The sequence below is a fragment of the Protopterus annectens genome, chromosome 4.part0 (assembly GCF_019279795.1).
Source record: "Protopterus annectens isolate FY-2018-M chromosome 4.part0, PAN1.0, whole genome shotgun sequence".
NCBI classification, from domain to species: domain Eukaryota; kingdom Metazoa; phylum Chordata; order Ceratodontiformes; family Protopteridae; genus Protopterus; species Protopterus annectens.
The window spans coordinates 784,749,696-784,777,544 of record NC_056733.1 but is presented as its reverse complement, the minus strand read 5'-3'; the positions used below and the strand labels follow the sequence as shown (position 1 = coordinate 784,777,544).

The 27,849-nt window shown below is 43.5% G+C and overlaps 1 protein-coding gene across 4 annotated transcripts in view; it reads left to right on the top strand.

Annotated features, from left to right (window-relative positions):
• Window positions 1-27,849, top strand: part of TOP3B (DNA topoisomerase III beta) — a 1,356,925-nt gene that overhangs the window by 516,276 nt on the left and 812,800 nt on the right. For all 4 annotated transcript variants that reach the window (XM_044068737.1, XM_044068738.1, XM_044068739.1 and 1 more), the window contains one exon: window positions 17,154-17,244. In XM_044068737.1, coding sequence (XP_043924672.1) covers window positions 17,154-17,244 — 91 coding nt within the window. The remainder of the gene's footprint in view (window positions 1-17,153; window positions 17,245-27,849) is intronic.

Below are 27,849 nucleotides of genomic sequence, written 5' to 3'. Positions count from 1 at the left end.
TTGCTTTGTCATTCAACAGTGTGCAGCTCAGAGACAGACACCCCAGGACACTGTAGTCCAGCAGTGACCTTCTGACCTTCTTTACACATTTTCCCATTTCCACTAATAATGAAATGTCTACAGAAGTCACAGATGGACATGGTAAGGGTCATCCTCGTAGTCTTGCCTTGGCTCAAACAGCCTTGGTTCCTACTGCTATGACATCACTTGTTAGAGAAGCCACTTCTCTTCAGATATCAGAAAAGTCTCTTACCTAACCATTTGGTAAACATCACATAGACATACAGTCTCTCAAATTACGGTTTCTTCAGTTTTTGAGGGAAACAATTTTCTACTGTTCATCCGAGGGAACCTGTCTTTCCATGGGATTTAAATATTATCTTTCTTTGAGCCAGCTGCTACTGAGGATTAAAAATTGTTGTCAGGAAAAGTCAGTGTTTCTGTTTAACCCAGTCTTTATTCCTAAGGTGGTGACTGAGACTAAGTTCAGTCACGTAAGCAGTCTCCCCATTTTTTTGCTCTTAGTGTTTCTACATGGGAGAGTGCTGAAGACATTACAGTAACATAAATAACGTTAAGTGAACACTAATAACTGTACTAATATTAAGTGAATGTTAGTGTTCACTGTCACTTATGTTTCTGTCTTGGCAGAACAATGGCATTAGAAAGGGTAACAGTTTGTTTCCTTTGTCCCAGTCAGAGTGGGGTGGAAAGTGTCAGAATTCATTTTCTTAGATGGTTATTCAGTTGCATTATTGTTTTGCTGTATTACGTGCAGTGAGAATGTACAAAGTAAACCAGAAGCACTTTTCATCCGAGGTTACTAGGCTATTGGCCCTGAGGCCCTTACAAGGCTAGCCAAGAATTTAGCCCATGTTCTGACAAGTCAGCATCCAATGCCCCTGTCCAGCAGGGACACAGGTGGAATCCCAAGAGTGTATTTTCTGTTACCCTTCCAGTTATCCAGGTTGCGCTTAAAAAGGGTTAGTGATATACTCTGCTTGACATGGAGAGGGAGTATATTCCACAGACGGGGAGTCTCTGGGACACAAATCTGTCCCGCCAACAAGTCCTATTGATGTCACAGACCAAGTTGAAGTTACGCACACGGGTTACTCGATATTTCTTCAGTTGATATCTATGTGGCTGTGACATGGGCTTCAGGGCTATTCTGTCTGCCTTGATACTGCCCAGGAGATTATTTTTGGAGGATGTTCTGTGTTTGAAACAGACTAGAATGGTGTAGGATATGAAAGTTACTCAATTATCATAGTGTTTGGTAAGCACAGTCCCTGTCTGTCCACAAAAACACCTCACACACCTTCCCCCTTCCATTTGCAGTTACTGTCTGTGAAGAGATGTAGTGGAGATATCCCTGAGTTCTTGATAAAACAGATAGTCCTACATGTGGCAGACTGGATCTGGAGTGATGGGGAAATGTGATGCATTCATTATTAGAGGTAGGGGAAGAGTTTTGGAGCCTGGGAGAGTCTTAAATGTGGCAAATTACTGTTGCCTGCAGCTAACCAGTCCTGAGTTTGAAGTGAAAGGGAAAGATCATGAAGATAAAATGTCAGCCAATGTCTGTAACTTTTTGTTTTTAAAACAGTACTCTGGGCTGAATATAGGCTACTCATCAGAAAAGAGGAAGTATTCAGGTGCACCTGTAGTTATTTAAATAGCATTTTTCAAGGACTTTGCTTGGTGGACAAAGGTTCATGATGGATCAATAATTTAAGGAGGAGGAGAGTGATTTTACCTTTGCTAAGGGCTAAAAGCAGTGACGAGTTATACCAGTTGTTAGTGTACAGTTAAAATGTGGGTAAGTGGTTTTCAAATAACTAGGCTAGCTGATTTTAGGAAATTTGTTGTAGATGTGGGGAGAACAAGTTCTTAGGGCAGCACTTTTTAAGCTTTGTGTTTAATACCAAGGTATTTGTTTGAGCCAGTCCATTTGAGTTTGCCACCTAACAGAATTAGACTGTATAAAAGGCAGTGCTTGTGGATGGATTTTAAACATTTGATGTTAAGTTGTCTATCTCGCCTTCATTCTTGCTGGATGGGTTCGGAGCCGACCTCGGCTCCGACTCGGCCACTCTAAAGCTCGAGAGTTGGTTCCACCGGCTCGAGGCCCCCCTTATATCCCACAATGCTAGGCGTGAATTACCTCAGATCTCGTTTGCCGCTACAGTGATCGAGGTGTTGTTTTTTCTACCGGCTCAGGTCAGTTGTTTTAGATCAGTCTTAATAACTGTTTAAACCCTTTTAGCTTAGCCTTTTCTTATTTAACTATAGTGTAGTGGATATTATCCTTTCTACCCTTATCCAGCCCCTTTCCCACAAGAACTGATAAGTTCTTTCCTTAGGCCTTCGGGCCCTCCATCCCTAATAGTGGTGTGTATGTGTTTTTGTAGGAATTTATTTTATATAAACTAACTAATTTCTTTAGCTTTTAGTTTAATTTACCCTTTTTCTGATAGTGTAATCGGTGTGTGTGTGTTTTGTGTGGTGGTTACACTTCGGTTCCTTGAAAATGTCCATGATTCAAAGGTCTCAGGCTTCAAGAAGTGTGACTCGTGCTGTCAGAAAATGTCTCTGACAGACGGTCACACTTCTTGTGTGTACTGCCTGGGACCTTTACTCCTGCAGGACTCTTGTGCTGTATGCCATGGCTTCAGCCCTAGAGTCCTGCAGGAAAGAAAGAACAAACTCATCCTAAGGGGTTTGCTCAAGCCTGAAGGTTCCCTAACTGCTTCATCGGGAAAACCTTCCAAGGCTTCTAAGACCTCGACTCCAGTTTCTGAGTCGAGGCCTAAGGCTTCGAAGCCTACTGCTACATCGGCTCCGGCTGGAGCCGATGAATCTTTGACTACAGTTTCTGTGGTTCCCTCGGCTCCGGCTGGAGCCGAGGTATTGGAGATTCCTGGGTCGGCTCCGATCAGACCTTCGGAGCCGACATCTAGAAAGAGGTCTAGGTCACCCTCCCTTGGCTCCGTTCATTCAGCTCCAGCGTCTCCCTTGCTGTCTGAACAGAGCCATAGGTCTCACTCCTCTAGGTCATCGAGGCTTTCGGATCATGACCTTCAGAGGGTAGTGAGTCGACTTCTAAAGTCCGAGGCACTGGCCCAAATGATTCAGAGCCCGACTCATCAGTCGATGCTTCAACCTTTCCCTCTAAATATTCCTCCTCCGACTCCTTTGAGCTCGGAGCCGGGGCGTCTCGGAACAGAGACTGTGGTAGCGTCGGAACCGATACACTTGTCTTCGGTTCCGTCGTCAGCTCCGATTTCTTCCTTTGAAGAATCTCGGCGCCGGACTTCCCTCGTTGGCTCCGAGGGGGTGAGTGGCATCGGACCCTTGTCCGACCCCGCTCTCCCTCTCGGTGCTTCGGTGCTGGTGAGTTCGGCTCCGACATCGGCCTCGGAGCCATCTCTGTCGGTGCCGAGGGAGGTTCTCAGCTTCTCGGAGCGGGGATCTCTGGCTCTGCCTGACAGGGGTGCATTCGAGGTCATGCGGAGTGTGTTGGAACCTGGTTCAACTCCACAGTCGGCTCCGTCCGCCCCTCCCTCTTCGGTGCCTCAGGTGATGTCTACTCTCTCCCTCATCCCTGACCGCAGAGAGCCAGCTCCTCAAGAATCCCCTGTGGGGATCTCATCCTCTTCCGAGGCCTCTCCTGAATTGGCAGGGGAGCCCCCTAGGAAGAGAAAGTGTAAGAGGAAACACATAGACTCACCTGAGTCTGTCACCTCTGACACAGATTTAGAGGATTCCGAGGGTTCCCCCCGTTCCCCTTCTGAAGATGTCTCCTTTGCAGACATTCTAGAAATCCTGAAACAGAGGGGAAATTGGCCAGCCCTTAACCCTTCGGAGGATGAATCTGTGTATCTTGAGGCGTTTGGCTCTTGCCCTTCCACCTCCTGGGTGTCCCCCCCTTTGACCCCCTCAAAAAGGTGGTAGCAAAGAAAGCCTGGACGGCTCCTGACTCAGTGGACCCTACCCCCAGGAGACCTTCTAAATTTATAACAGCACCCACTGATAAACAATTTCTGACCAAAGGAGTTGCTGTGGATGCTATGGTGGTAGCTGCTGCCACCAAGAAGGAACTAGCTGATCCTTCAGTGCCTGTCCATCCCCCTAACAAGGAATCTAGGTCTATGGACAGGTACGGGAAGCGGATGTTTTCGTCAGCGACATTTGCAATGCGTTCGCTGAACTACTTATGCCATTTCACTCGTCTCCAGAGAGACTTGATCAAGGAAGCGAGTGAGATGTTGAAGGATCCTACAGCTGCAGGTTTTTGGGATAAGATGAACGCCCAGCTGACTATCCTGAATTCTATAGCTAACTCCTCCATGCTCCTCCTTTCATATGCGGCTGATGGAGCGAGTATAGCTGCAGGGACAGGTGTAGCCTTACGCCGGCATGCCTGGATGCGACTATGCAATTTCGCGGACCCCTTTAAAACGTCTTTCACTAATTCCCCGTTTGATGGATCATCTCTCTTTGGTCCTCAAGTGAAAGAAACCTTGACTAGGTGCGAGACGGATGGCAAAACCTTGTCTGCCGTCGGAGTCCGTTTTTCTACTCCTTCTAGACCTTACCCCAAAGGCCAGAAAAGTGGGAAAATGTGGTTCCGTAAACAATCTCAAGGGAATTTGCCTGACGCACAGAGTTGGTTCCTCTCCAGAGGCAGAGGAGGGAACAATAATGGTAGACGTCGCCCCAGAGGCAGAGGGGGTCTGCAGAACCAGGGCAATCGAGAAACCTTTTCCGATAAGCCCTTTCAGCATCCCTGAGGTGTTGCCCGACTGTCCACCTTCGGAGGCAGTCGGGGGAAGATTGTCACTGTACCCAGAAGCCTGGCTATCCCTAACTCAAGACAAGTGGGTACAGTCCATCATTTCCGAAGGCTATTCCATTCCCTTCGTTCGCATTCCAAACCAATCAAAAAAATCCCTGCCAGATGTTCCACCCGCTCAAAGGGATCTTGCAGCTTTGGAAATTTCAAAGCTGCACGCAAAAAGAGCAATTCAGCCAGTTCCAGCAGACCAGCAAGGATCCGAATCTACTCCAGGTTCTTTTAGTTCCAAAGAAAACAGGGGACTGGAGACCAATTTTGGATCTCAGTATCTTGAACAAGTCAGTCAAGAAAACAAGATTTCGGATGGTCACGCTACAGTCCATCCTTCCCCTATTGGGAAAGGAAAACTGGATGTGCTCTATAGATCTTCGACGCGTACTATCATATAAAGATGAACAGACGCTCCAGAAGATTCCTCCGCTTCAGGCTGGGAACCAGTCATTTTCAATTCAGAGCCCTGCCCTTTGGACTCACCACTGCCCCCCGGGTGTTTACCAAATGCATGGCAGTGGTAGCTTCTCACCTGAGACGTCAAGGATTCCAGGTGTTTCCATATTTGGACGACTGGCTCCTCACAGCTCCCACCAAGCATCTTCTTCTAATGGCCAGAGACTACACCTTTCGCATTTGTCAAAAGTTGGGCATCTCAGTAAATTGCGAAAAGTCTGTTTTGTCGCCTTGTCGTGCTATTACCTTCATAGGCGCAAATCTAGACACAGTCAGCATGTCGGCGAGACTAACAGATCAGAGAATAACAGACATACGAAAACTGGTCTCGCTTCTCTTCAACAACAACAGAGCCAAAGCCAGGTTAGTTCTGAAAGTATTAGGGATTATGGCGGCTGCCATTCCTCTACTTCCATTAGCCAGATTCCACATGAGAATCCTTCAATGGATGCTCTTCACACAATGGTCATACCAACAACTTCCGATGTCTCACACCATTATGATTACGCAAACATGCAAGAATCATCTTCTGTGGTGGATGTCTTCCCCTCAGCTCTTCTTGGGAAGACCCTTTGTTCCTTCCTCTGGTTGCTATTCTGACAACGGACGCCTCCCTGATCGGGTGGGGGCATTATCAGGGCAGAACTGTCCAGGGCATATGGCAACCAGACTAATGCCACTTGCATATAAATGTTCTAGAGATGAGAGCAGTGCTTTTAGCGTTGCAAGCCCTTCAAGACTCTCTTCCCGTGGGAACGATAGCAATCCAGACGGACAATATGTCTGTAGTGTGGTATATCAACAAACAAGGCGGAACCAGGTCCTATCCCCTATGTCGAGAAGCACTCAGACTGTGGCAATGGGCGATTTCTTCTCAGCGTTTTCTGATAGCAACGCACATCCCCAGGAAGTCCAATCAAATCGCGGACAAGTTGAGCAGGGCTATCCTCATGCCTCACGAGTGGTCTCTGAAAGATTCTATTACAGAAAAAATTTTTCTCAAGTGGGGTCAGCCTTGCTGCGACCTTTTGCTACTCCCCAAAACAGCAAGTGCAGAGATTTTTCACCCTATTCCCTTACCAGGCCAGCCCAGCAGAGACGCCTAGTCCAAGTTTGGCCCCGGCACTTCTGTATGCATTTCCTCCCTTCCCACTAATCTCTCAAGTGATACAGAAAGCTATCGCTCAGAAGGCCTCATTGATCCTCATTGCTCCTTACTGGCCTCGACAGGTTTGGTTCCCCTTTCTACATCAATTTCTGTTGGAGCAACCTTGGCATCTGGACCTAGTTCCAGATCTTTTGATCCATCAGTCGGGTCAGTTACATCGCTCCCTCTCCTCTCTGAACCTCACTGCTTGGTTCGTCCAGTTCCTACCCTAGCCAGGCTTCCTCAAATATCTCACACTGTTCGAGATATTTTAATAGCTTCACATAAATCTTCCACTCGGAAAATTTATCTTAGTAAGTGGAAACGTTTTGCCTATTGGGCTCAAGGAAAGGATTTAGATCCTTTCACTGCTCCCATCCATATGGTTCTTGATTTTCTAGCTGAACTCTTTCATGCAGGTTCATCTCCTTCTACTCTCAAAGTTCAATTGACAGCTATATCTAACTTTCATGTAGGCATTTCAGAGTCTGCCATCATGTCCCACAAGCTTTGCAAAGCCTTTTTGAAGGGAGATTTTCTTCTCAGACCTCCTATAAGAAATCCTCCTCCTCCTTGGGACCTTAATTTAGTGCTCAGCTCTTTGATTCTTCCCCCTTTCGAACCTGCAGCTTCCTGTTCATTAAAATTGCTATCATGGAAGACTCTCTTTCTGGTAGCTATTACTTCAGCTAGAAGAGTTTCAGAACTTCATGCACTCAGCTGTCGACCTCCTTATCTGTTGTTCCATAAGGACAGGGTATCCTTACGAACCAACCCGTCCTTTTTACCTAAAATAGCCTCAAGGCCTAACCTAAATCAAAGCATTGACCTCCTGTGTTTTTCCAGAATATTCTAATAGGTCTGAACAAAATTGCATTGGCTAGATGTTCATCGTCAGTTAAGGTACTATTTGGATAGAACCAAACAATTCAGAAAATCTGACCAGCTGTTTGTCTCTTATGCAGAAGGCAGAAAGGGACTTTCTGTTTCCAAGGTATCACTATCTAGATGGCTAACATCTCTAATTTCCATTGTTTATGAAATTAGACACCAAAAGCTGCCTAACAAACCTAAAGCCCATTCCACCAGAGCTTTGGCTACTTCTATAGCCTTCCAAGACAGACTGCCTATTGACACCATTTGTGCAGTGGCTACTTGGGCTACTCCTCACACTTTCATTTCACATTATAAGTTGGATTTAGCTTCTAGGCATAGAGCTAACTTTGGTTCCACTGTTCTCAAGTGTCTGTTCCGTTAGACCACCCGGGACAAGGTGCTAGGGACGCGGTCCCATCCAGCAAGAATGAAGGCGAGATAGACAACTTAACATATAGAAGTTATGTTCTTACCATAACGTTCCATGTTAGTTGTCTTCTTCTCGCCTTCTTTCTTGCGTCCCACCCTCCTTCCCCCTGGCCTGGACAGACCTAGAGGAGTTTGATTGTGACCTCTCTTTCTACCACCTCTTTGCGATAGGTATATGCTCTGCTGTGCATATTTTCCTAGATCAGGCTTAGGTCACCTTTTCTCTTCCCCTTTGTTTATAGAGGTGGACTCTTTTCCAGTTTTTTCTGGTTGTATTATTAGCTGGGCCCAGCTCACAAACGAGATCTGAGGTAATTCACGCCTAGCATTGTGGGATATAAGGGGGGCCTCGAGCCGGTGGAACCAACTCTCGAGCTTTAGAGTGGCCGAGTCGGAGCCGAGGTCGGCTCCGAACCCATCCAGCAAGAAAGAAGGCGAGAAGAAGACAACTAACATGGAACGTTATGGTAAGAACATAACTTCTATTTAAAAGCAGGAATAGAAGAAGGTGGGTGTTAACACATTGATTTGAAAACTTTTTTGTGCCTAACAATACCCGAGAGTTGAGTTTAGCCCATATTCACTGGTAGAATTGCATGTTCATCAGCATGAGGTTAAACTTGAACCCACGGGTTTCGTATGACTTCCTGACCATTAATATGCTCAAGATAATGAGTTACATTTTATCTGTTGCCTTGTACCTTCTTTTTTACTGGATCTACTCAGGGTACCCACTACCCAGCTGTGCATTGCATTACTGACCATACACAGTGACTCTGTACTGACTACTGCAAGAGGTGTCCAGTGACTGTATGCCTGCAGTACTTTTCATGATAAGTGGCGTTCCTGTGTCCGTTGTATTGTCTAGAATTTCCAGCTTATTTACTTCCTGTATTACTCAACATATTTTATGAGATGGCACCAACTGTATCATCCACAGTGCCCAGTGACAGACATTATAGTGTTCACAAGATCCATAGTCTTCTTACTACTTCCCAATCCACAGTGCTTGGTGATCCTCACCCAGTGTCCCATATGCAGCATGTAGTGTTTTCTAATTGTAGCCCTTAATTTTCTACACAGTAGTGTCTACCTAAGTTATTCAGCAGCTCCATTCACAAGTGCTCTATGCAGGGAATCCATTAACTTCCCATGCTGTGTACCACCTGAAGTAATCTGTGATGCTGTACTGCTTGTACTACTCAGAATGCTTAGTAGCCTTACAGATTTCCTTTTCGGAGTGCCCATTGACTCTCTTTCTGCTGTACCACAAGATTACTGATTCTTTGCAAGGTACACTGCGTAGAAAGCACTGCATTTCATTTTACTTTGCCACTGGGAGAATGCAGTGACCCTCTACCCATTCTACTCTGTAAGGTACCCAGTTATTCCAACCTACTTTACTCACCAGAATGCCAAGTAACTTCTCTCTATAATACTACCCAGAGTACCCAACAGCTCCATCCATTGTGCTTCCCAGGATACCCAGTGAGTAATGTGTACTGCACGCACTGCCCTGAATTACAAGCAGCACTGTACCCACTGTGCTGCATACCCAGTGACTAATATGTTCTGCACTGCCTTAGTAATAATCAGCACTGTACAGTGTGTGCTACATACCCAGTGACTAGTATGTCCTTCACTTCCCTGAGTAACAATCAGCACTGAACCTTGTGTGCTACATACCTATTGACTTGTCCTGCACTGCCTTAGTAATAATCAGCACTATACGTTGTGAGCTGCACACCCAATGACTAGTATGACCTGCATTGCCCTGAGTAACAATCAGCACTGAACCTTGTGTGCTACATACCTATTGACTTGTCCTGCACTGCCTTAGTAATAATCAGCACTATACATTGTGAGCTGCATACCCAATGACTAGTGTGAACTGCACTGCCTTGAGTAACAATCAGCACTGAACCTCATGTGCTGCATACCCAAGCAACTAGTATGTCCTGCACTGCCTGAGTAATAATCAGCACTGTACCTTGTGTGCTACATAAGCAGTGACTAGTATGTCCTGCACTGCCTGAGTAATAATCAGCACTGTATGCTGTGTGCTGCATACCCAGTGACTAGTATGATCTACACTGCCCTGAATAAAAATCAGCACTGTACCTTGTGTGCTGCATACCCAGTGACTAGTATGACTTGCACTGCCCTGAGTAACAATCAGCACTGTACCTTGTGTGCTACATACCCAGTGCTAGTATGTCCTGCACTACCCTGAGTAACAAGCAGCACTGTTACTTGTATGCTACATACCCAATGAGTAGTATGTCCTGCACTGCTATGAGTAACAAGCAGCAGTGTACCCACTGTGCTACATACTGACTTTCCTTCCTGTACTTATGCTGTTACAAAATGATTCCTTTTTGAATTGTATCCACCAGATTACCCAGGTTGTGTGACAGATCTTGGGCTGGGAATCCTCCTTAAAAAAAAAAAAACACTACCATTTATTATTAGGAGCATTTTCACTTCATGTGCCTACCACATGCATGGTACACTGTTTCTCTTGGTGTTTGACCTGTAATCATATTCTGCTTATTTACTCCATCACCACACTTGTACATTAGGCACAACCCAATACCAAGAGTTACATCATTTGTGTGTTTCATTTTCATAGACCTTTTCAATTTCTTATCCACTATAGTTCTAAGTTCTGATCACTGTTTATGGTTTATTTGTTAGATCCCACTCATTCTAATATGTTTATACTGCACCAGTTATTCCTTTAGTTTCATTACCAATGTGTTCTGCATTCCTATAGAAGCCTTTTGGTCATGTGTATTTATCATTATTATACATTTAAATTTGCCATATTTATAAAGCTATTTACACATTTATTTAACTATTTATAGATATCCCACGCCCCCTCCTCTGGGAAGCCTGCAAAACATTTTCTTAGCTTTCTCCAACAAATGTTCTTTTATTTGTTCTTTTTTTTTTTCTTGTACTAGCCTGTTAATGTGTCTTATCCATATCATTGAGATGTTGTCCAAATAGGAGTTTGTATTTATTTTGTGCCCTCATACTAATTGCTTCTATCCATTTTTTTTCTGTTTCCTCTTGTGATCTTTTCTCCCCAGTTGGCTTTCTCCTTCCTCTTCCTGATTCATCATGTTTTTAATATCTTCCCCTGTTGGTGCTAGGTCTTATTTCTGTCATCTTGATATAGTGTTTTGCTAACTGTCATTAGTAAGCCTAACACCTCTTTGTCCCCTCATCCACTTCCATGCTGTATCCTAACATACATAATTTCTTTGTAACGGTTCCCAATTTGGGAAAGCTCTGCCCTATACTATGTATTGTTGTTGTTCCCTAAAGCTCCCTAATACATCACTGATAATAAAATGTGTGTCCAAGTTTCTCTATCTTTTCTCCAACATATGTCTTTGGGTATATATCAGTCTTTCCAGGGCATAAAAACATGTTTTACATTTCCTTATTTTGGAGACCTGAAGCAGTACTGTTAACATTGTCTTCCATTCCTTCATACTAATTTTCCCATCTACTTCTTGTTCTCATTTCTCCTTTTATGTGCTACTTCCCCTTCCAGCTCATCTTGGAGCCATCATCTTGCCTTTCCTAACAATCCTATCATTTTCTCTCTCCTTCTCTACAGTTGTTTGTTGTTGTTGTCTCTGGAACCTCATCTTCCTCTGCCAGGTTGGCCTGTATTTTGTTCCAGCTGCTGACAATCGCTTGATACTCCAACTCTTTATGTTTTCTTTCAGGTGATACTCATCTCTTATTTCTCTCCAAGTCTTATCTCTCCGTCTCTCTCCTATCAATATTTGTGTCCAAAAATACACTTTTTGATGTTTATTCATCTGTCTCCATAACTTTGAATGAGTTTTTTATCCACTCTTTTTCCCCACATATAAGTAATTCTCTCCCTTCATTTTGCTTACTTTGGTCCAAGTCATGGCATATTAAACACTTTCTGAACTTGGAGAAAGCATATGACACGGTCCCAAAAAAAGTTGGTATGGACAGTCCGGCTATGGTTAGAAGTCACGCAAACTTTGGTATGTCCAAGGAACCAATGACCATAATCCAATGACCATTCAAGTCTCAAGACTTTTGGAGTTTCTAAAATTGCTCCTACTATATCTCTTTTTTTTCAGACTTCCCCTCTTTCCCAGATCATTTTTTTACATATTGTGTAGTACTCTGCATCTACTAATCTCAGTAGATTTCTCATAATACATGCCTGCGATGCAGCCTTAATGTCTGGGACCCCAGATTCCTTGTTCTTTTGTCTTCACCACTACTTCCACACTACCTTAGGTTTCTCTGCATCTCAGAGGAAATTCTTGATACTTTGTTTAAATTTCTTTAATTCGACTTGTCTAGGTAGTTTCCAAAAAGCTTGTGCTATGTATTAAAATTGTGGTAATATCCATTTTTGGATCACCTGCACCTTTTGGTCCATATCCAGCTTAACTGCCTTCCATTTCTGGAATAACCCATTGACTTTTCCCCCATACTTAATTCTATGTCAAGTCCATTGTCTCTGCCACTTATTATTTAGCCATATACCTAGATATTTAGTTTTCTACCATCGTATTTCCTTGTTTTACTTCTAAACTCTTTTCCTTTCCTATGCCTGTCATTATTGCTTATGTCTTCCCCTTGTTTACCTTATAACCTCATCTGCTGCCAAATTTTTCAAGCATCTCCCAGTCCTTCATTAGATCCTTGTCTGGGTGCAACAGGGTTAGTAAGATATTGTCAGCATTATAGAGATACCAACTTCTGACTGCCTTCCCATTGATATCCTGTCACTGTAAATTTCCTTACACCTTGCAGCAGCAGTTCAAGGTACAGTGCAAATAGCAGATGGGAGAGAGGGCACCCTTGCCTATTACTTCTCTCCATCTTTATTTCCTTTGAGAGTCTCACCCTGATTTTAACCCTTGCTGTCCGCCTTTGTAGCATCCTTGTAACACATCAACCCAGCCTTTGGAAAATCCCCATTCTTGTAAAACATCCTACAGGTAACTCCAATATACCCTATAGAATGCTTTCTCTGCATCTAGAAATACTAATCCTAGCTTTTGATCTTTTTCTTGAGTGTTCTTCATAATTAGCATTGTCCTAAGCAGTCTGTCTGTTTCCTCTACCCCCTCCCACAAATGCTGTTTGATCCTCATGCATTGTTCTGGGCAGTGTCTTACTTAACCTCTTTGCTTGTATTTCCATAAAACATTTATAATCATGTTTGAGATGGATACAGGACCGTAAGATGATGGGCGTAATGTTTTTTTTCCCTTTCCTTAATGTATTACTGTTATTATTGCCTTTTCCGGGACATAGGAGGTTTATGGCCTGTCCTAATCTTGTTAAATAAATCTACCCATTTGTCCATTATGAGGCATTTTTGTAGTTCTCAAATCTGTATCAGAAATCCATTACTGTCTGAAAACTTCATCCTTGACATTTTTCCTCTGCTTGGGATATTTTTAACATATCCATTGTTTAATCATAGTTAATCTGTGCTAATTTTCTATTCTGTTGAGTGCTGGGTAAATCCACTCCTGGCATCTTTCTTCATTTACGCTCTCCCTCTGCATTTTTCTCGGTCACATACAGGTCTTCATAGAATTCTGTAAGTTTCCTTTCTATGATTTTCCCCTCATTATCCAATATTCTATATATCCCTCTCTCCACTTCTTGTTGTCTCAATCTAACCACTAATGTATTTAGTGATTTAATGGTTTCCATTAAGTAAAGTGACTCCTCTGCTACCCGTCTCCCCTGTTGTGGAACATTCTGACACAGTTTCAAGTCTTTTCGGGATATAAAATTAATTAAGATAAAACAAAAGCAATAGCTATAAACTATGTACCCACACATGAATTGGTTCAGCAATGCCCATATTTATGGGGATATGATAAAATGAAATATGTAAGAGTGTGGGTTAAAAAGGATTCTGTTATGGCAGCTAAGGATATGTGGGAAGGAACTAAACAAAGGATGATACAAAAAACTGAGGAAGTGGAAGCTCTTGTTTATGGATATGGATAGCAAGATATAAACAGTGAAATGTTTTTAGTCACTTTATTTTTGCACACATGCCAAGCATATTTTATTAACTGGAAGAGATTTGTGGTTACTAATTAATTAATTAATAAAGACTTGAAGGATTTCATTTGGGAGGCGAAGAGGGCAAAAGTCAAGTGGAATAAGTTGATCCTTCCAGTAGAACAAAACAAGGTGGATTGGGATTACCTAATCTGAAGGCATATTTAATAGCTACACAGTTAAGGCTCTCCTGTCCATATCACAATCAAAAAGCTAAAAATTCAGAGTAGAAAGGGATGATGATGAAACACAGGGGGAGTTCAAAAAATAAGAAGAGTGAGATTTTGGGTGCAAATCCGTATAGAAAAACAGTAGCCATACTGAATATTATATACATAAAGTAGCAGACAGTACTCTAAGAACTAAGCCAACACAGGAATGAAGAAGGGAGATTCTGCCGATGGGTATGACTGCAGTTAGGGGTACAGAGAATAGGCAAGAGGGGGCAGCAATTTACTGGAGATAACTGGTGAAGGAACTAAGGTATTGAGAATAAATAGAGAGGGAAAGGTAACAGAATGGGAAGAGACCAAGAATACATTCAGACTGCAGGCTAGAGATTGCCTTCCCTAGCAAGGACTGCTATCAGAGTGTAAACAAAGAGAAAGGGATGGGGGAGAATCCTAAGTGAAAGACCAGCACTGGTAGAATTTGTAGTTGACTGTAGAATGGAAACTGTTGTTAAAAAAAGGATAATTAATAGAGCATTTAAAATCTTACATGATAACTATAGGAATCAATTAGAGGAGGTGAGAAAATATTGGGAACTGAGATTGGATAAGGAAAAATTTGCAAGGAAACAATGGGGGAATATATGTATGAATGACTCCCAGATATACATCAGAGTCTAGAAGATTTAGGATTTTTGCTTGGAAGTGTATGCCCCAGGCAGACTCCAAAGAGTATTTCCTCAGGTAAATTTCAAATGTTGGAGGTGTCATGGTAAAGAAAGAGGTAAGTATGGACATACTTGTGGAAGTATAATGAGATGGCAGACTTTAAAAATTCCCTACAGACTACTCTGTCAGAAATACTGCGTGAGCAAATTGGTGTGACAGGAAATGATTCTTTTGAGCTGTGCTACAAGATCTGAATTGCATAGGCAGAATAAGGGCTTGCTAAAGTTTAATTATGGTGGCTGCCAAAAGAGCAATTACTAAAAAAAGTAACTCAAATTCTAAACCCCCAATATTGGAAGTAGTGAATATAGTAACAGAGATAAACAAAATGGAAGTGGGATCTTTAGAAAAGGGTAGGAGCAAATTACATATAAAATGGGAATTGTGAGAATAATACATGCAGAATAATGATTTGGAAGAGGAATGAGGTTTAAGGGAAGGCAGGAATTGAATAAACTATGTACTGCTGGATTGACAATGACTGTACAGAAGATTATAGGTGGTATGTAATGTTTGTAGCTGAGAATGTGTCAATATGGTTTGTTTTCATTTGTATAAATGTATGATTTGCCTATGTAATAAGTGCTAATTCAATAAAGATGATTAAAAATAAATAAATAAATAAATAGAGTGTAGAAGAAGAAAAGTGTACAGGGTCCCAGTCACCCCCTTGGCTGAATCATGCTTTACATTATAAAATAGTGTTGAAGGTGAAGTGTATGATGGGATATGTAGCTCGGTGATACCCTGGTCATCTTCTTGCTGTACAGAATAATGCTAAGGTCACTTATGAAGTGCCGTGTCCTGTTTGAGAGAAGAGAACATTACACTGGTACAAAGTATGTGCTGGAGTGTTACCAGAATAATAAAAGGAATGGAGAATTTGAGGTATAAGTCAAAATTTATCATGTCAACCCAGAAGAAAAAGGGGGACTATGATCTGGATTCATTAGATGTTTGGGAGGAGATGGGAAGAGAGGAACTGAAAAAAAAGATTTAGATGAAGTAGACATGGGTGACCACTACAAGATGCATGTTTGAAGGTTGGCTTAAACAGAGGGCTCTAAACTGCATTTATTTTATTTTATTTTATATATTTTATTGTATTTATGTATATTTATTTAATTTTGACTACTGTGTAGCAATAAGCCGTTGTAGGGTACTGATCTCAGTGGACCAGTTACAAGCACAGCCCAGGTGAATACAGGCACGATGTTCAGAGATACAACAAGAAGGTGCAAAACAGTAATACAGTCAGTAGGGAAGAGGTATCAGTTTTGGAGTCATTAGAACAAGGTCCAGCTGTAACAGATAAATAATGTGTAGTTAGTCCTTATGTAAAATCTAAAAAGGAAAGTAAGAGGGGAAAAAAGGAGGGAGGGAGAGATAGGAATAGTTTCTACAATAATGGTTGCACTTAAATGTGCTTACAGTGGAAGATAGATGATGGAGCAGACAGGAGTTCCTGAGATTTAAGTGCTGTTATCTGTTTGAGGGCATTGACCCTTGGCTTGGTTGTACAGGAACTTTTTGAGATGAGGAATGAATTTTGTGAAATATGGAAGGTCTTTCAGATGGTTTGGAAGATATTCCCAAGAGTTTGGTCCAAGACTGGAGAATGCATGGTTGTAGCAGTATAGTTTGGTTAATGAGTTAGTAGATTGGCAGCAGATTGCAAAGCACTTCTGAGATTGTATGAGAAGATTTTAGTGAAGTGTATCTCTGCATGAGGTAAAAATGATTCCAGGGTCTAGGGGTTTGTAGGTTTTTGTTTATGCTGGAGGCCAAGGTAAATTATTGGTCAGCTGTGAGATTTGGGCATGCTTGAGGCAGGTTGAAGAAAAGGTGTAGGGCAGATTTAAGAGAAAGAGATAGCTCCACAGCAACTAGCTGCAACAAGAAGACAGATTATGTCCTCATGTTTGTAAGTTACTTGTGTTTAATACAAAGCAGACATTTACACTGGTGCAATTCAGGTGTAGCCTTTCTGTTGGGTGAATTACTACATGCTACAGATTACTGCCTTTAGTTGCAGTGTCACTGATATTTTTTTTCTCCTGAAGTGTCTCTGCATCTTTTCCTTCAGTTAGCATGCTTTGTTGCCTGGTGTGCACTGACCTTAATCTTGAAACCTGTTCTGTGGACCTGAAACGTAGACTGATTAGTTTCTGGTATTTCTGTTTTCAGCAGAAGAGTGAACATCCCTAACAGCAGCTGCTTGCAGGTGTAACATGAGTTATTACACAATGCTTTACATTTTTTGCTTTAAAATGTGAACTGCATCTTTCTGAGATACAGTGTGTTAACTGGTGAAGTGTTCCATTTGCAGTCATTATGTAGTTATGCATTAGGGTAGTCTATGACTCACAATCACTGCAAAATACTGTATGTTTTACAGGTGGAATCTGTAAGCAAGAAGGAAAAGGTGAAGCAGCGACCTTTGGCTTTGAATACTGTTGAAATGTTGCGAGTTGCCAGTTCTGCCCTAGGTAACTAACCATTTCAAAGTATTACTTTTGTGTTGGAATAGGCTGTGAATTTCTGAAGTAACATCTTTATTACCTTGCTCTTTGTCAGCTGTCACTTATCTGTCATTACGTCATATCTGACATTAAATTGTTTTTAATCAGAAAAATGGCCTAAGCTGAAATAAGATAGAAAGTAGCTCTGTTGTCCTAACTCTGCCCTCCAAACAAATGCTGCTTTTATATATACACTGTATTGATCGCCAGCAAGAATTTCCTGTTCAGCAAAAAGAGCTTCATACTTTAAAACACCCAACAAAGCATTCTGCCTCCTTGTGGTTAGGGATCCATCTACCCATATGGAGGTAATTTGCTGAGGACTGCAGTTGTTAGCTGGTACTGTGAAGGGCAGAAGAGGGAATGCTGGAGCTCAAGTTCTAAACTTTGTCTTAATTTAGTTAATGCAACTTACTTATTTTAAATGGAGTGCACACTAGTATATAAAAGCTGTTGAATGTTTTTGTAAGGCTGCCATGCCCACCAGAAACAAACCCAGATCTAACACAGAAAACAAACACCAGTGGTGGAATCCTAACCTTAACAGGGTATATAACAAAAGAAACAAGTCCTGGCCAAAATCAGAAAGAGCATCTCTTACAGAGACAAACTCACTTTTAACTAAACAAGAAACTAAGACATCTAATAAGGTCCAGCAAGACCAATTATGAGGTCAGGATAGCCTCTCAAGCTAAGGACAATCACAAAGCTTTCTTCAGCTGTGTCAGGAACCTTAAAGGTACACACAACAGTGTCAGGAACTGGTGGTAAATGGCACAGCCTTTACTGACCAGTGTGACATAGCAGCTGATAAATTTAACTTTAACTCCCCCCTATTACTCACTGTGAAATCCCTTCTAGCATATCTCCCTCAACTGTCAACAGGTAACAGGTCCTGGTGGCACTTGCTATGCCCAAAAACACTGCTTCCGTGGGCCTTAACGGTATCCCCAGTTTCCTGCTATATAGCCTGAAATGTGACCTAGTAAGATCACTAGAGGCACTGTTCATCTACAGCCTCAAAGCAAGTTATGTGCCGAGTGAATGGAGGGCCACAATAATTATTCCTGTCCACAAGGTTGGACCCTCAGCCAGTCCTAGGAACTGCCGACCCATCAGTCTGGCAAGTCTAATATGCAAAGCCATGGAACGAATTGTAATGGAAGTGATCAACAAGGACATTGGCAAGCTACAGACACTGGACCCATTGCAGTTTGACTATTTCAAGGAAAGGTCTTGCCTACTTAACCTGGTAGACTTCTTTGAGAGTGTTACTGAGGATATAGATGAGGGAAAAATGGTGCACACCTCCTATCTCGACCTGGCCAAGGTATTTAGCACAATGTCACACTCAGGTATTGTTGATAAACTCTCAGAACTAGGCATAAATGCCTATATAGCTTGCTGGATTGCTAATTGGCTCACAGATAGGGCTCAAGAAGTCAGAATTGATGAGGCTACTTCCACCAGGAAACTGGTCACCAGTGGAGTACCCATGTCTGTGTGTCATGCCCTCTTCTGTTTGGCATCTGTTTCTCAGAAGTCAAGGCTAATGTTGAAAGTCCTTGGCTCACCATCTCACAGATGATTGTAAATTAGGAGCTATCGTAGATTTCCCCCATGACACAAACATCCTACAAGAGGGTCTGACCAAATGATTGGTGCCAGAGCCACTGATTAAAACTCAAAGCAAAGAAATGCATTATAATGCTCTTTGGGACGTTGACCGCACAAGCTAATTACTCCATTGATAAAACACCCCTAAGAGCTGACCCAGTAGTTAGAGATTTGGGAACATATGCTGATAGTAATTAGGCTTTCAACCAACAAGTAGTCAAAATAGTAAGAAAATCATTCTATTTCTCCCAACTCATAATCAGGGGTATGACATCCAGGCCCAGTGACGTCATTGTATCACTCTACTCAGCCCTTATCAGATCCATAATTGAATTGAACCATAGTGGAAGAAAGACCTGCACCTCAGCTACCCTAGCCATTAGGGATCTTAACTGCGAGTCTCACATGCTAAGCATACAAAAAGCAAAGAAAAGAGAAGGCAAGAGTCTGAAAAAGTAAGATGTTTGAGTTATGCAACTCAGTGACTGGGCAGTAAGGCACTCCGTGAAGTGTGTAGGTATGATGCATGGATGCATCTTGTAGGAACTGCTTATGAGGTCAGTGGTTACTAGTCATGCATGGCAAAGGACTCTGCCGCTGCCAGACCATGTAAAAGCAAATACCCCACTGGATAAGGAGCTTTTGAGAAACTGGGAGAAAAGGAGGAAAACTGTTCTTGTGCTCTGCTGAGTTAGCTAATCTAACTAAGCATTCTGATCTGGTAGGATGTACAATGCCCTGAGCTTCAGACCTAATTCCTGGGCTGGCTTCTTTGCTTGCAGTACCAGTCTGCAAAGTAAGTAAGCTTACCCAATAGCTGGTGTACCACATCACTCTGGGATTGGGATTGCCTGTTTGAATTTTCAGCATTTTTTGCTGCTAGATAGGTTTAGAGGTTTTGATGGCTAGAACCACTACCATCATTTCATGTTGATATGCTTCTTTCTGAGTGATGTCCTTCATGGATGCATCTGCAGTCATAACAAATGGGTTGTCCTGTCGTCAGGCAGCCCTTCGGTCGGCCGGATTCCAAAGTCTGGGTCCGGCTTCAGCTGATGTCGCACTTCACCCGACGTCATCTCTGCTGGTCTTCGGGTATAAAGGCATCAGCCGACGCCATTTTCCTCAGTCTTTCTTGCCGCGTGGCGCCCGAAGCAGAAGCTGTTCGCAAGTGCCGGTCGGTCAGATCCAGAGATTACTACTACCGAATACTACTTCGAAGACTTCTAAAAAGCTAAGTACCCCGTTGGGGACTCTTTCTTGCCTCAGCCGATGTCAGAAAAAGTCAATAACTGTTTAACTTGTGGGAAACAAATACCTCATAAAGATTTCCACTCTTACTGTCTGCCTTGCTTAGGCCCAGACCACGACGTAGCAGCCTGTTCGCCTGTGCTTCTTCAACCGACGACGCTTAGGCCGGTCGGAGTTTGCTGAACAGTTTTTCGCTCAGATTTTGCGTACATTATGCCGCCGGATCCTCCGACTACCCAAATTGTTAAAAACGCAAAGAAAAAGACCGACACTCGCGGTCCGCGGTTTCGGCCGAAACCACGGTTAAGCAAGCCGCGAGTGTCTCTGTTTCAGCTGAAACCGAGAAAACCGGTCAATCTTCAGCCGAATCCATGACTACTACTGAGGCTCCTGCTACCTTACTTGAATCGGCCTCAGAAATTTTGCCTACAACCGTGGTTCCTAGTGATTTATCAGACACCATCCCTTTGGATGTCTCTACCCCAGCACGTGGTGCTGCTAGGCCTCCTGCAGCCATGTCTATTAAGGCCTTTGCCAGGGCTAAAGCAGCCAAATCTGCTAAATCAGTGTCTGTTAAGCCCCCCTCACACAGGCCCACTTCAAGTTCACAAATGCTTACTCTGGCAGAAGATTTAATATCCTTAATTAGGGGATCCCAATCTCACCCAGACAGGGCCTCTCAGCCCCCAGAAAAGAGACCTAGAGAAGAGCCCCCCGAGCCAGTGTCCTCTGATGATTCTGCAGATGACTCAGACATTACAGACCAGCCAGAGGCTCCTTTGTGTACTTATGAAGATTCCGATGCTGAAGAATCCATTCCAGCTGCCTCTCCACCAGAGGAATTTTCCTTTGGGGAAACCTTACATGCCATGAGAGAACAATTCCAATGGCAGGGACAAGATTTCTCAGATTCAAGAAAAAGGCTTAGGACTTTTCTGCACTTACCACAACATAGGCCCTTAGCTATACCTCCTGTACTGCCTGTTGTGGATGATGCATTTAATGATGTTTGCACTGCTCCTGATTCTTTACCTCCAGCCTCTGCCAAACCAGATAGATTTTACAGGGTGCCAGACACTCATCACCACTTATACAAGGCCCCACTTGCAGATCCCGAAACTATATCCCAGGGGCCTAAGGCAGTAGCCTCGACCACAGCAAAAAACCCTATTCCTTCTGAAAGGGAATCCAGGTCCTTAGAGATGGGGGAAAAAGTTTACACCTCTGCTACTCTCTCAGCTAGAGCTTTAAACTGTCAGTTTCATATGATCCAATACCAAGAGTTTATGCTTGATCAGTTAACTAAAAAACTGTCATCTGATGAATCCTTAGATAAGAAATATGTATTAGAAATGGTGAATAACATACAACAGGTTAGTAACCATTCCTTAAAATGTGGCTATGATGCACTGGAGGCTTCATTTAGATCAGCCATGACTGGCACAGTGATAAGAAGGCATGCATGGTTAAAAGAACAGGTCTTACCGGATCATGTTAAAGCAAAGCTGTTAGATGCTCCTATGGATAAGGCCAGTCTATTTGGTACACCTGCCCAGCAAGTAATGAAGAAAATGGAAGAAAAGGCAAAATCTGTACAAACAGTTAAAGATTTCTTACAGGTTCAGCCCCCAAGGTTTAGGAGGAACTGGCCTGCCAAAAATTGGTCCTTTCCAGACTCCACAAAATCCCAAAGGGGCAGGAATAGACGCTCTAGAGGCAGAAATCAATCCAGAGGAGGTGCCTACAGAGGACGACAGTGGCAAGGCAATAACTGAGGCACAGACACAACCACTGCCACTGCAACAGGACAATCACAGTGACTTGGCTCTGACACCGCCTACCAGGGAGCAAATAGCAGCACCTTTAGGAGGAAAGTTAGCCTTATTTTCGAAAAATTGGCACTATATCACAAAAGACAAGTGGATTTTGCAAACCATAGACCAAGGCTACCGGTTCCACTTCCACACCTTACCAGTAAAAAGAGGAATGCCAAACCTACCTCCAAATCAAAAAATAGAAGCTCTACAGCAGATAGCGAAATTAACAAAGATGAGAGCTGTGGAAACAGTACCAATAACAGAACAGGGCAAAGGATTCTACTCCAGACTCTTCCTAGTACCAAGAAAAGAGAAAAGTTGGAGACCTATTCTCGACCTGTCCGCCTTAAACACATACATCATTGTCCCAAAATTCAAAATGCTGACCCTACAGCAACTTCTTCCCATGCTGGGCAAGGAGTGTTGGCTGGTAACTCTAGATCTCAAGGAGGCATACCTGCACGTCCCCATTCGACCAAATTGCAGAAGATACCTCAGATTTCTTGCAGGATCAGAGCATTATCAATTCTCAGCATTGCCCTTTGGCTTATCTACTGCCCAGAGTATTCACAAAATGCCTGGCATCAGTAATCGCTCACTGCAGACTACAGGAATCCAAATTTATCCATACCTGGACGACTGCCTGTTACAAGCGGACAACAAAAGCAAGCTGACAACAGATTTACAAAGGGTCATTTACTTGCTACAAGCCCTGGGATACACAGTCAATTTACAAAAGTCAAGGCTGATACCATCCCAAACAAGAACATTCTTGGGCTGAATTGGACACAGTAAAACAAATGGCATTCCTAACTGCAGAAAACAAAAGAACTCCTCTTTACTTCTTGGCATTAACAAAGCAGAACAAACTAACAGCAAGAAAAGTTCTGCAGGCCTTGGGCTTCATGGCATCATGCATAATCTTGGTCCCACATGCCAGACTGCATATGAGAAAGCTACAGTGGTACCTAAAGAATTTATGGTCTCAGCACAGGCACAGCTTAGAAACAGAAATCCCACTAATCCCATGCCTAAAACAGGAGTTCCTATGGTGGGCTCAAGCATGCCAGTCAAACCCAGGCTTACCCTTCCACAACTTTCGAGCAAGCCAAACCATCACAACGGACGCCTCAGACCTAGGATGGGGCGCACATGCTGGACAAATGCATACAAGGATTGTGGACTCAAGACCAGCTGCACCTGCACATAAACCAAAAGAAATGCTGGCAGTAAAACTGGCAATCCAAAAATTCAGACCATTCCTCAAAGAAGGCCATTTGATGATAAGGACAGACAACACCACAGTCATGTGGTACATCAACAAACAGGGAGGCACTCATTCATACCCCTATGCAGAATGACTTTGGACCTTTGGAATCTGGCTCTCAGCTACAACATCCAGTTACAGGCAATATTTGTGCCGGGAAAAGAGAACACCCTAGCAGACATGTTAAGCAGAACCACCTCGGATGCTCACGAATGGATGCTACACCCGGACATCTTCAAGGCCATCACAAAGAAATGGGGAATGCCACAAATAGATCTATTCGCATCCCCACTCAATCACCAGCTCAAAAATTCTGCACAAGGACATTCCACCCACTTGCATGGAAGGTGGACTCTCTATCCTTCAGCTGGAAAGGCCTGACAGCATATGCATTTCCACCTCTTCCCTTGATGCACAAGGTACTACTGAAAATCAAAGAGGAACGCCCAAGGATAATCCTGATAGCTCCGAATTGGCCAAGACAACACTGGTACCCATTGCTGAGGAGCATGTCTCGGGAGAGAATGTGGTCAATACCCCTGAGGCCTTTGATGTTAACTCAGAACAACTACAACATCATGCATCCAAACCTAAAAACCTTGCAACTGACTGCCTGGCACATCACATAGCAGCAACTAACCCAGACCTTTCCCAAAGGGTTAAAGACATTATCCTTGAAGCCCGCAGACCTTCAACAAGAAGGAACTATGCAGGAAAATGGAAGAGGTTTGTCATTTGGAGTACTGAAAGAGGAAAAGATGTGTCGCACATATATATTGCTAACATTCTGGAGTACTTGGCAGAGCTTCTACATACAGGCCTGTCCTATTCCTCCATCAAGATACATGCATCAGCTATTTCAGCAGAATACAGCTTCGATCCACCTGTCTTTTCGCATCCTCTACTCAGGCAGTTCCTCAGAGGGATCAAGAATGTAAAACCTCCTAGGAAACCACCATTACCAGCATGGGACTTGAACTTTGTGCTAGAAAAGTTGACACTCCCTCCGTTTGAACCAGCAGCAACAGCAGATCTGCAACACCTGTCATGGAAAACTGCTTTCCTACTGGCAATTACCTCAGCAAGGAGGGTTTCGAACTACAGGCCTTAATGGCAGTGCAACCCTTCCTAATCTTCCATCAAGATAGGGTGTCCATGAGAACTAATCCTACATTTATGCCTAAGGTGGTATCCAGAGTGTCTTTAAACCAGGCAATCCACCTACCTACCTTCTTTCCCAATCCACAGAACAGGGGGGAAAGACTGCTGCATACCTTGGATGTACATAGGCAGTTACGCTACTACCTGGACAGAACCAAAAGTAACAGAAAAACTGACCAACTTTTAGTAGCCTATGCAACAGGAAGGGAAGGAAAAGCAATTTTCAAACAGACAATCTCCAAATGGATAGGAAATTGCATAAGATTCTGTTACTCCTACCATGGAAAACCAATTCCACAGAACATAAGACCTCATTCTACAAGGGCTACAGCCACTACCACAGCTTTCTTACGAGGAGTGGCAACCAAGGACATTATTGAGGCGGCTACTTGGACCTCCGTGCATACATTTGCCAAGCATTATAATTTACCTCTATACTCTAGATCCCGAGCAGGGTTTGCCACTGCTGTACTGCAAGGGATCCTAACTACACCATAATTTTTCTTCCTCCACCCCTAGTTTGGCTATGGTATTCTACCCATTTGTTATGACTGCAGATGCATCCATGAAGGACATAGTACAGTTTTGTACCTACCATAAATGTAGATGTCCGAACTGGATAGCATCTGCAGTCAGGATTACCCACCCTCCTTCCCTCTGTGGTACTCCTAGGGTATTTACCCTCCTAATAGCTAGCTGGGGGGGAGTCTCTTATGGTGTATTTGTTTGTATATATGTACATACATGCTTATTTTTGTGTTTGCCTTCTACTTTTTTGGAAACATTGGCATTTATCCAAAATTTAGCCTTCCAAGAGGGCAACTGGCATCTGGGGCAAGAAACACTGAGGAAAATGGCGTCGGCTGATGCCTTTATACCCGAAGACCAGCAGAGATGACGTTGGGTGAAGTGCGACATCAGCCGAAGCCGGACCCAGACTTTGGAATCCGGCCGACCGAAGGGCTGCCTGACGACAGGACAACCCATTTGATGTTCTTCATCTCACATTGCTGCAGTCCTTACACTTGGGTAGTCCGCTGTCCTCGGTCGGCCCGAATATCAAAGTATAAGGCTGACGTCGGTCAAGGCGCATTTGACTGACATCAGGACGTCAGGGTACAAATGCGCATGACCGACGTCATATCCTCAGTCTTTTTTGCCGCATGGTCCGATGCAGAAGCAGTATTGCAAGTGCCGGTTGGCGTTCTGAAATTTTTCGATTTCGGAGTTTCAGACCGAGTCAAAGTTGGCTAAGTACCCCGTTGGGGAATATTTTAGTTTTTTCTTGCCTCAGTGGTTTACCGGATGTCAGAAAAAGTGAATAATTGTATTTCTTGTGGGAAACAGATACCTCATAGAGACTATCATACTTTGTGTATTCCTTGTTTAGGGCCTGAGCACGACGTTGTTGGGTGTCGCTCTTGTGCTAGATTCAATAAGCGCACTATAAAGAGAAGATTAGATTGTGCCAGGTTAGTCTTCGGGAAGCGGTGCAATTATAAAATGCCGTTGGATGCTCCGACGTCCGCTTCTTCGAAGAAGCGCAAGGACAAAGCAGTTAAGCCTAGGCTAGAAGAACCGTGCATCGACGCCGGTTCTTTAGAGGTGTCGGTGGAGCCGGTGGTTCCACCGGAGGTTTCTTTGGGATCCCAGGAGAGACTTTGTTATTGCAGGATGTGGCCTCTCAGGAGGCAGGTCAGGCTGATGGGGCTTCTCAGGTTACTATACTCCCTCCCTGCCTAGGGTGGTTAGGCCCTCTCCTTCTGTTTCCAAGGCTTCTCCCAGAGGCAGGCCAGGTTTAGCTTCAGTTGGTGTCACCCCTAGTTCTTCAGGAACTGTGCCCAAGAAGCATATGCTTAAAATGGCAGAAGATTTGATTACTTTGATTAGGGGTTCTTTGCCCCTCCTGATAAGAGACCTAGGGTGGAGCCTGAGCTAGGAGTTTTGAGCAGGCTTGGATGTTTCAGAGTCTTCGGCTGAAGACTTGCAGGAGTACTCTCCTTATTCTGATTCTGATGTGGATGATTCTACTCCTTCTGCTTCTCCTCCTGAGGATTTTTCTTTTCAGAAACTCTTCATTCCATGAGGGAGCATTTTAAGTGGGAAGGTCAGGACTTCTCTGATTCCAGGAAAAGGCTTAGGGAATTTTTGTTTTACCCCAGCATAGGCCTTTGGCTATACCTCCTGTTTTGGATGTAGTGGAAGATGTTTTTACAGAGGCTTCTCTTAATCCTGATTCTTTGCCTCCTGCTCCTGTTAAACCGGATAGGTATTACAGGGTGCCTGAAGCTCATAAGTATCTTTTAAGAGTCCTAGGGCAGACCCAGAAACTGTTAGCCAGGGGCCTAAAGGTGTTAAGGCTTCTGTTGTCAAGAATCCGGTTCCTGCAGATAAAGAGGCCAGGGCCTTGGATAGATGGGGAAAGAAAGTTTATACTTCTTCCACTCTAGCTATGAGGGCTTTGAATTGCCAGTTTCACATGTTGAAATACCAAAACTATCTCCTTTCACAATTGAAGTCTAAGGTTGATGCTCTGGCGGAAGGTATTGATTGTAAAGAGTTACAAGATTTAGTACATGTTTCTGAACAGGTGGGTAAGCATTCTTTGCAATGTGGTTTTGATGCTGTACAGGCCTCGTCTAGGGTGGCTGCCACTGGGTCAGTTCTTCACAGGCACGCCTGGCTGAGGGATCAAAATTTATCTGACCATGTTAAAACAAGGATTTTAGATGCTCCTTTACAATCTGATGTGTTGTTTGGTTCTCCTGTTGAGGCAGTTTTAAAGAAAATGGAAGACAAGGCTAAGTCTATGCAGACTGTTAAAGATGTTTTGCAGGTTCAGCCTCCAAAGTTTAGTAGAAATTGGCCTACTAAGGGGTGGACGTATCCTTCTTATGATTCCCAGTCTAGGGGTAGATCTAGACGTGGTAGGGGCAGAGCTCAGGGCTCTTTCAGGCCTAGAACAGGGAGTTCTCCTGCACAGTCTTCGCCTGAGGGCAGGGGTCAGTCCTTTCGTAAACAGACCCAATGACCTACCTTTTCAGCTGCCAGAGCCTTCTCGTCTGGCAGCACCTTTGGGAGGAAGGTTGGCACTTTTCAAAGAAAATTGGAGTTTAATTACTCAAGACAGATGGGTATTGGATATCATACACCACGGTTACAGGTTTTATTTCCATACCTTGCCTCCTTTCAAAGGCATGCCAGACGTTCCTCCTCAACAAAGAATAGAGGCTCACAAGCAAATTTCTCTGTTACTCCAAATAGGGGCCATACAGCCGGTCCCTATGCCAGAAGTGGGCCTAGGATTTTATTCTCGCCTGTTCCTAGTACCAAAGAAGGGGAACACGTGGAGACCAATTTTGGATTTATCTATCCTCAACACTTATCTGGACATTCCCAAGTTCAAAATGTTGACGTTACAGCAGCTTTTACCTCTGCTGGGCAAAGATCATTGGATGG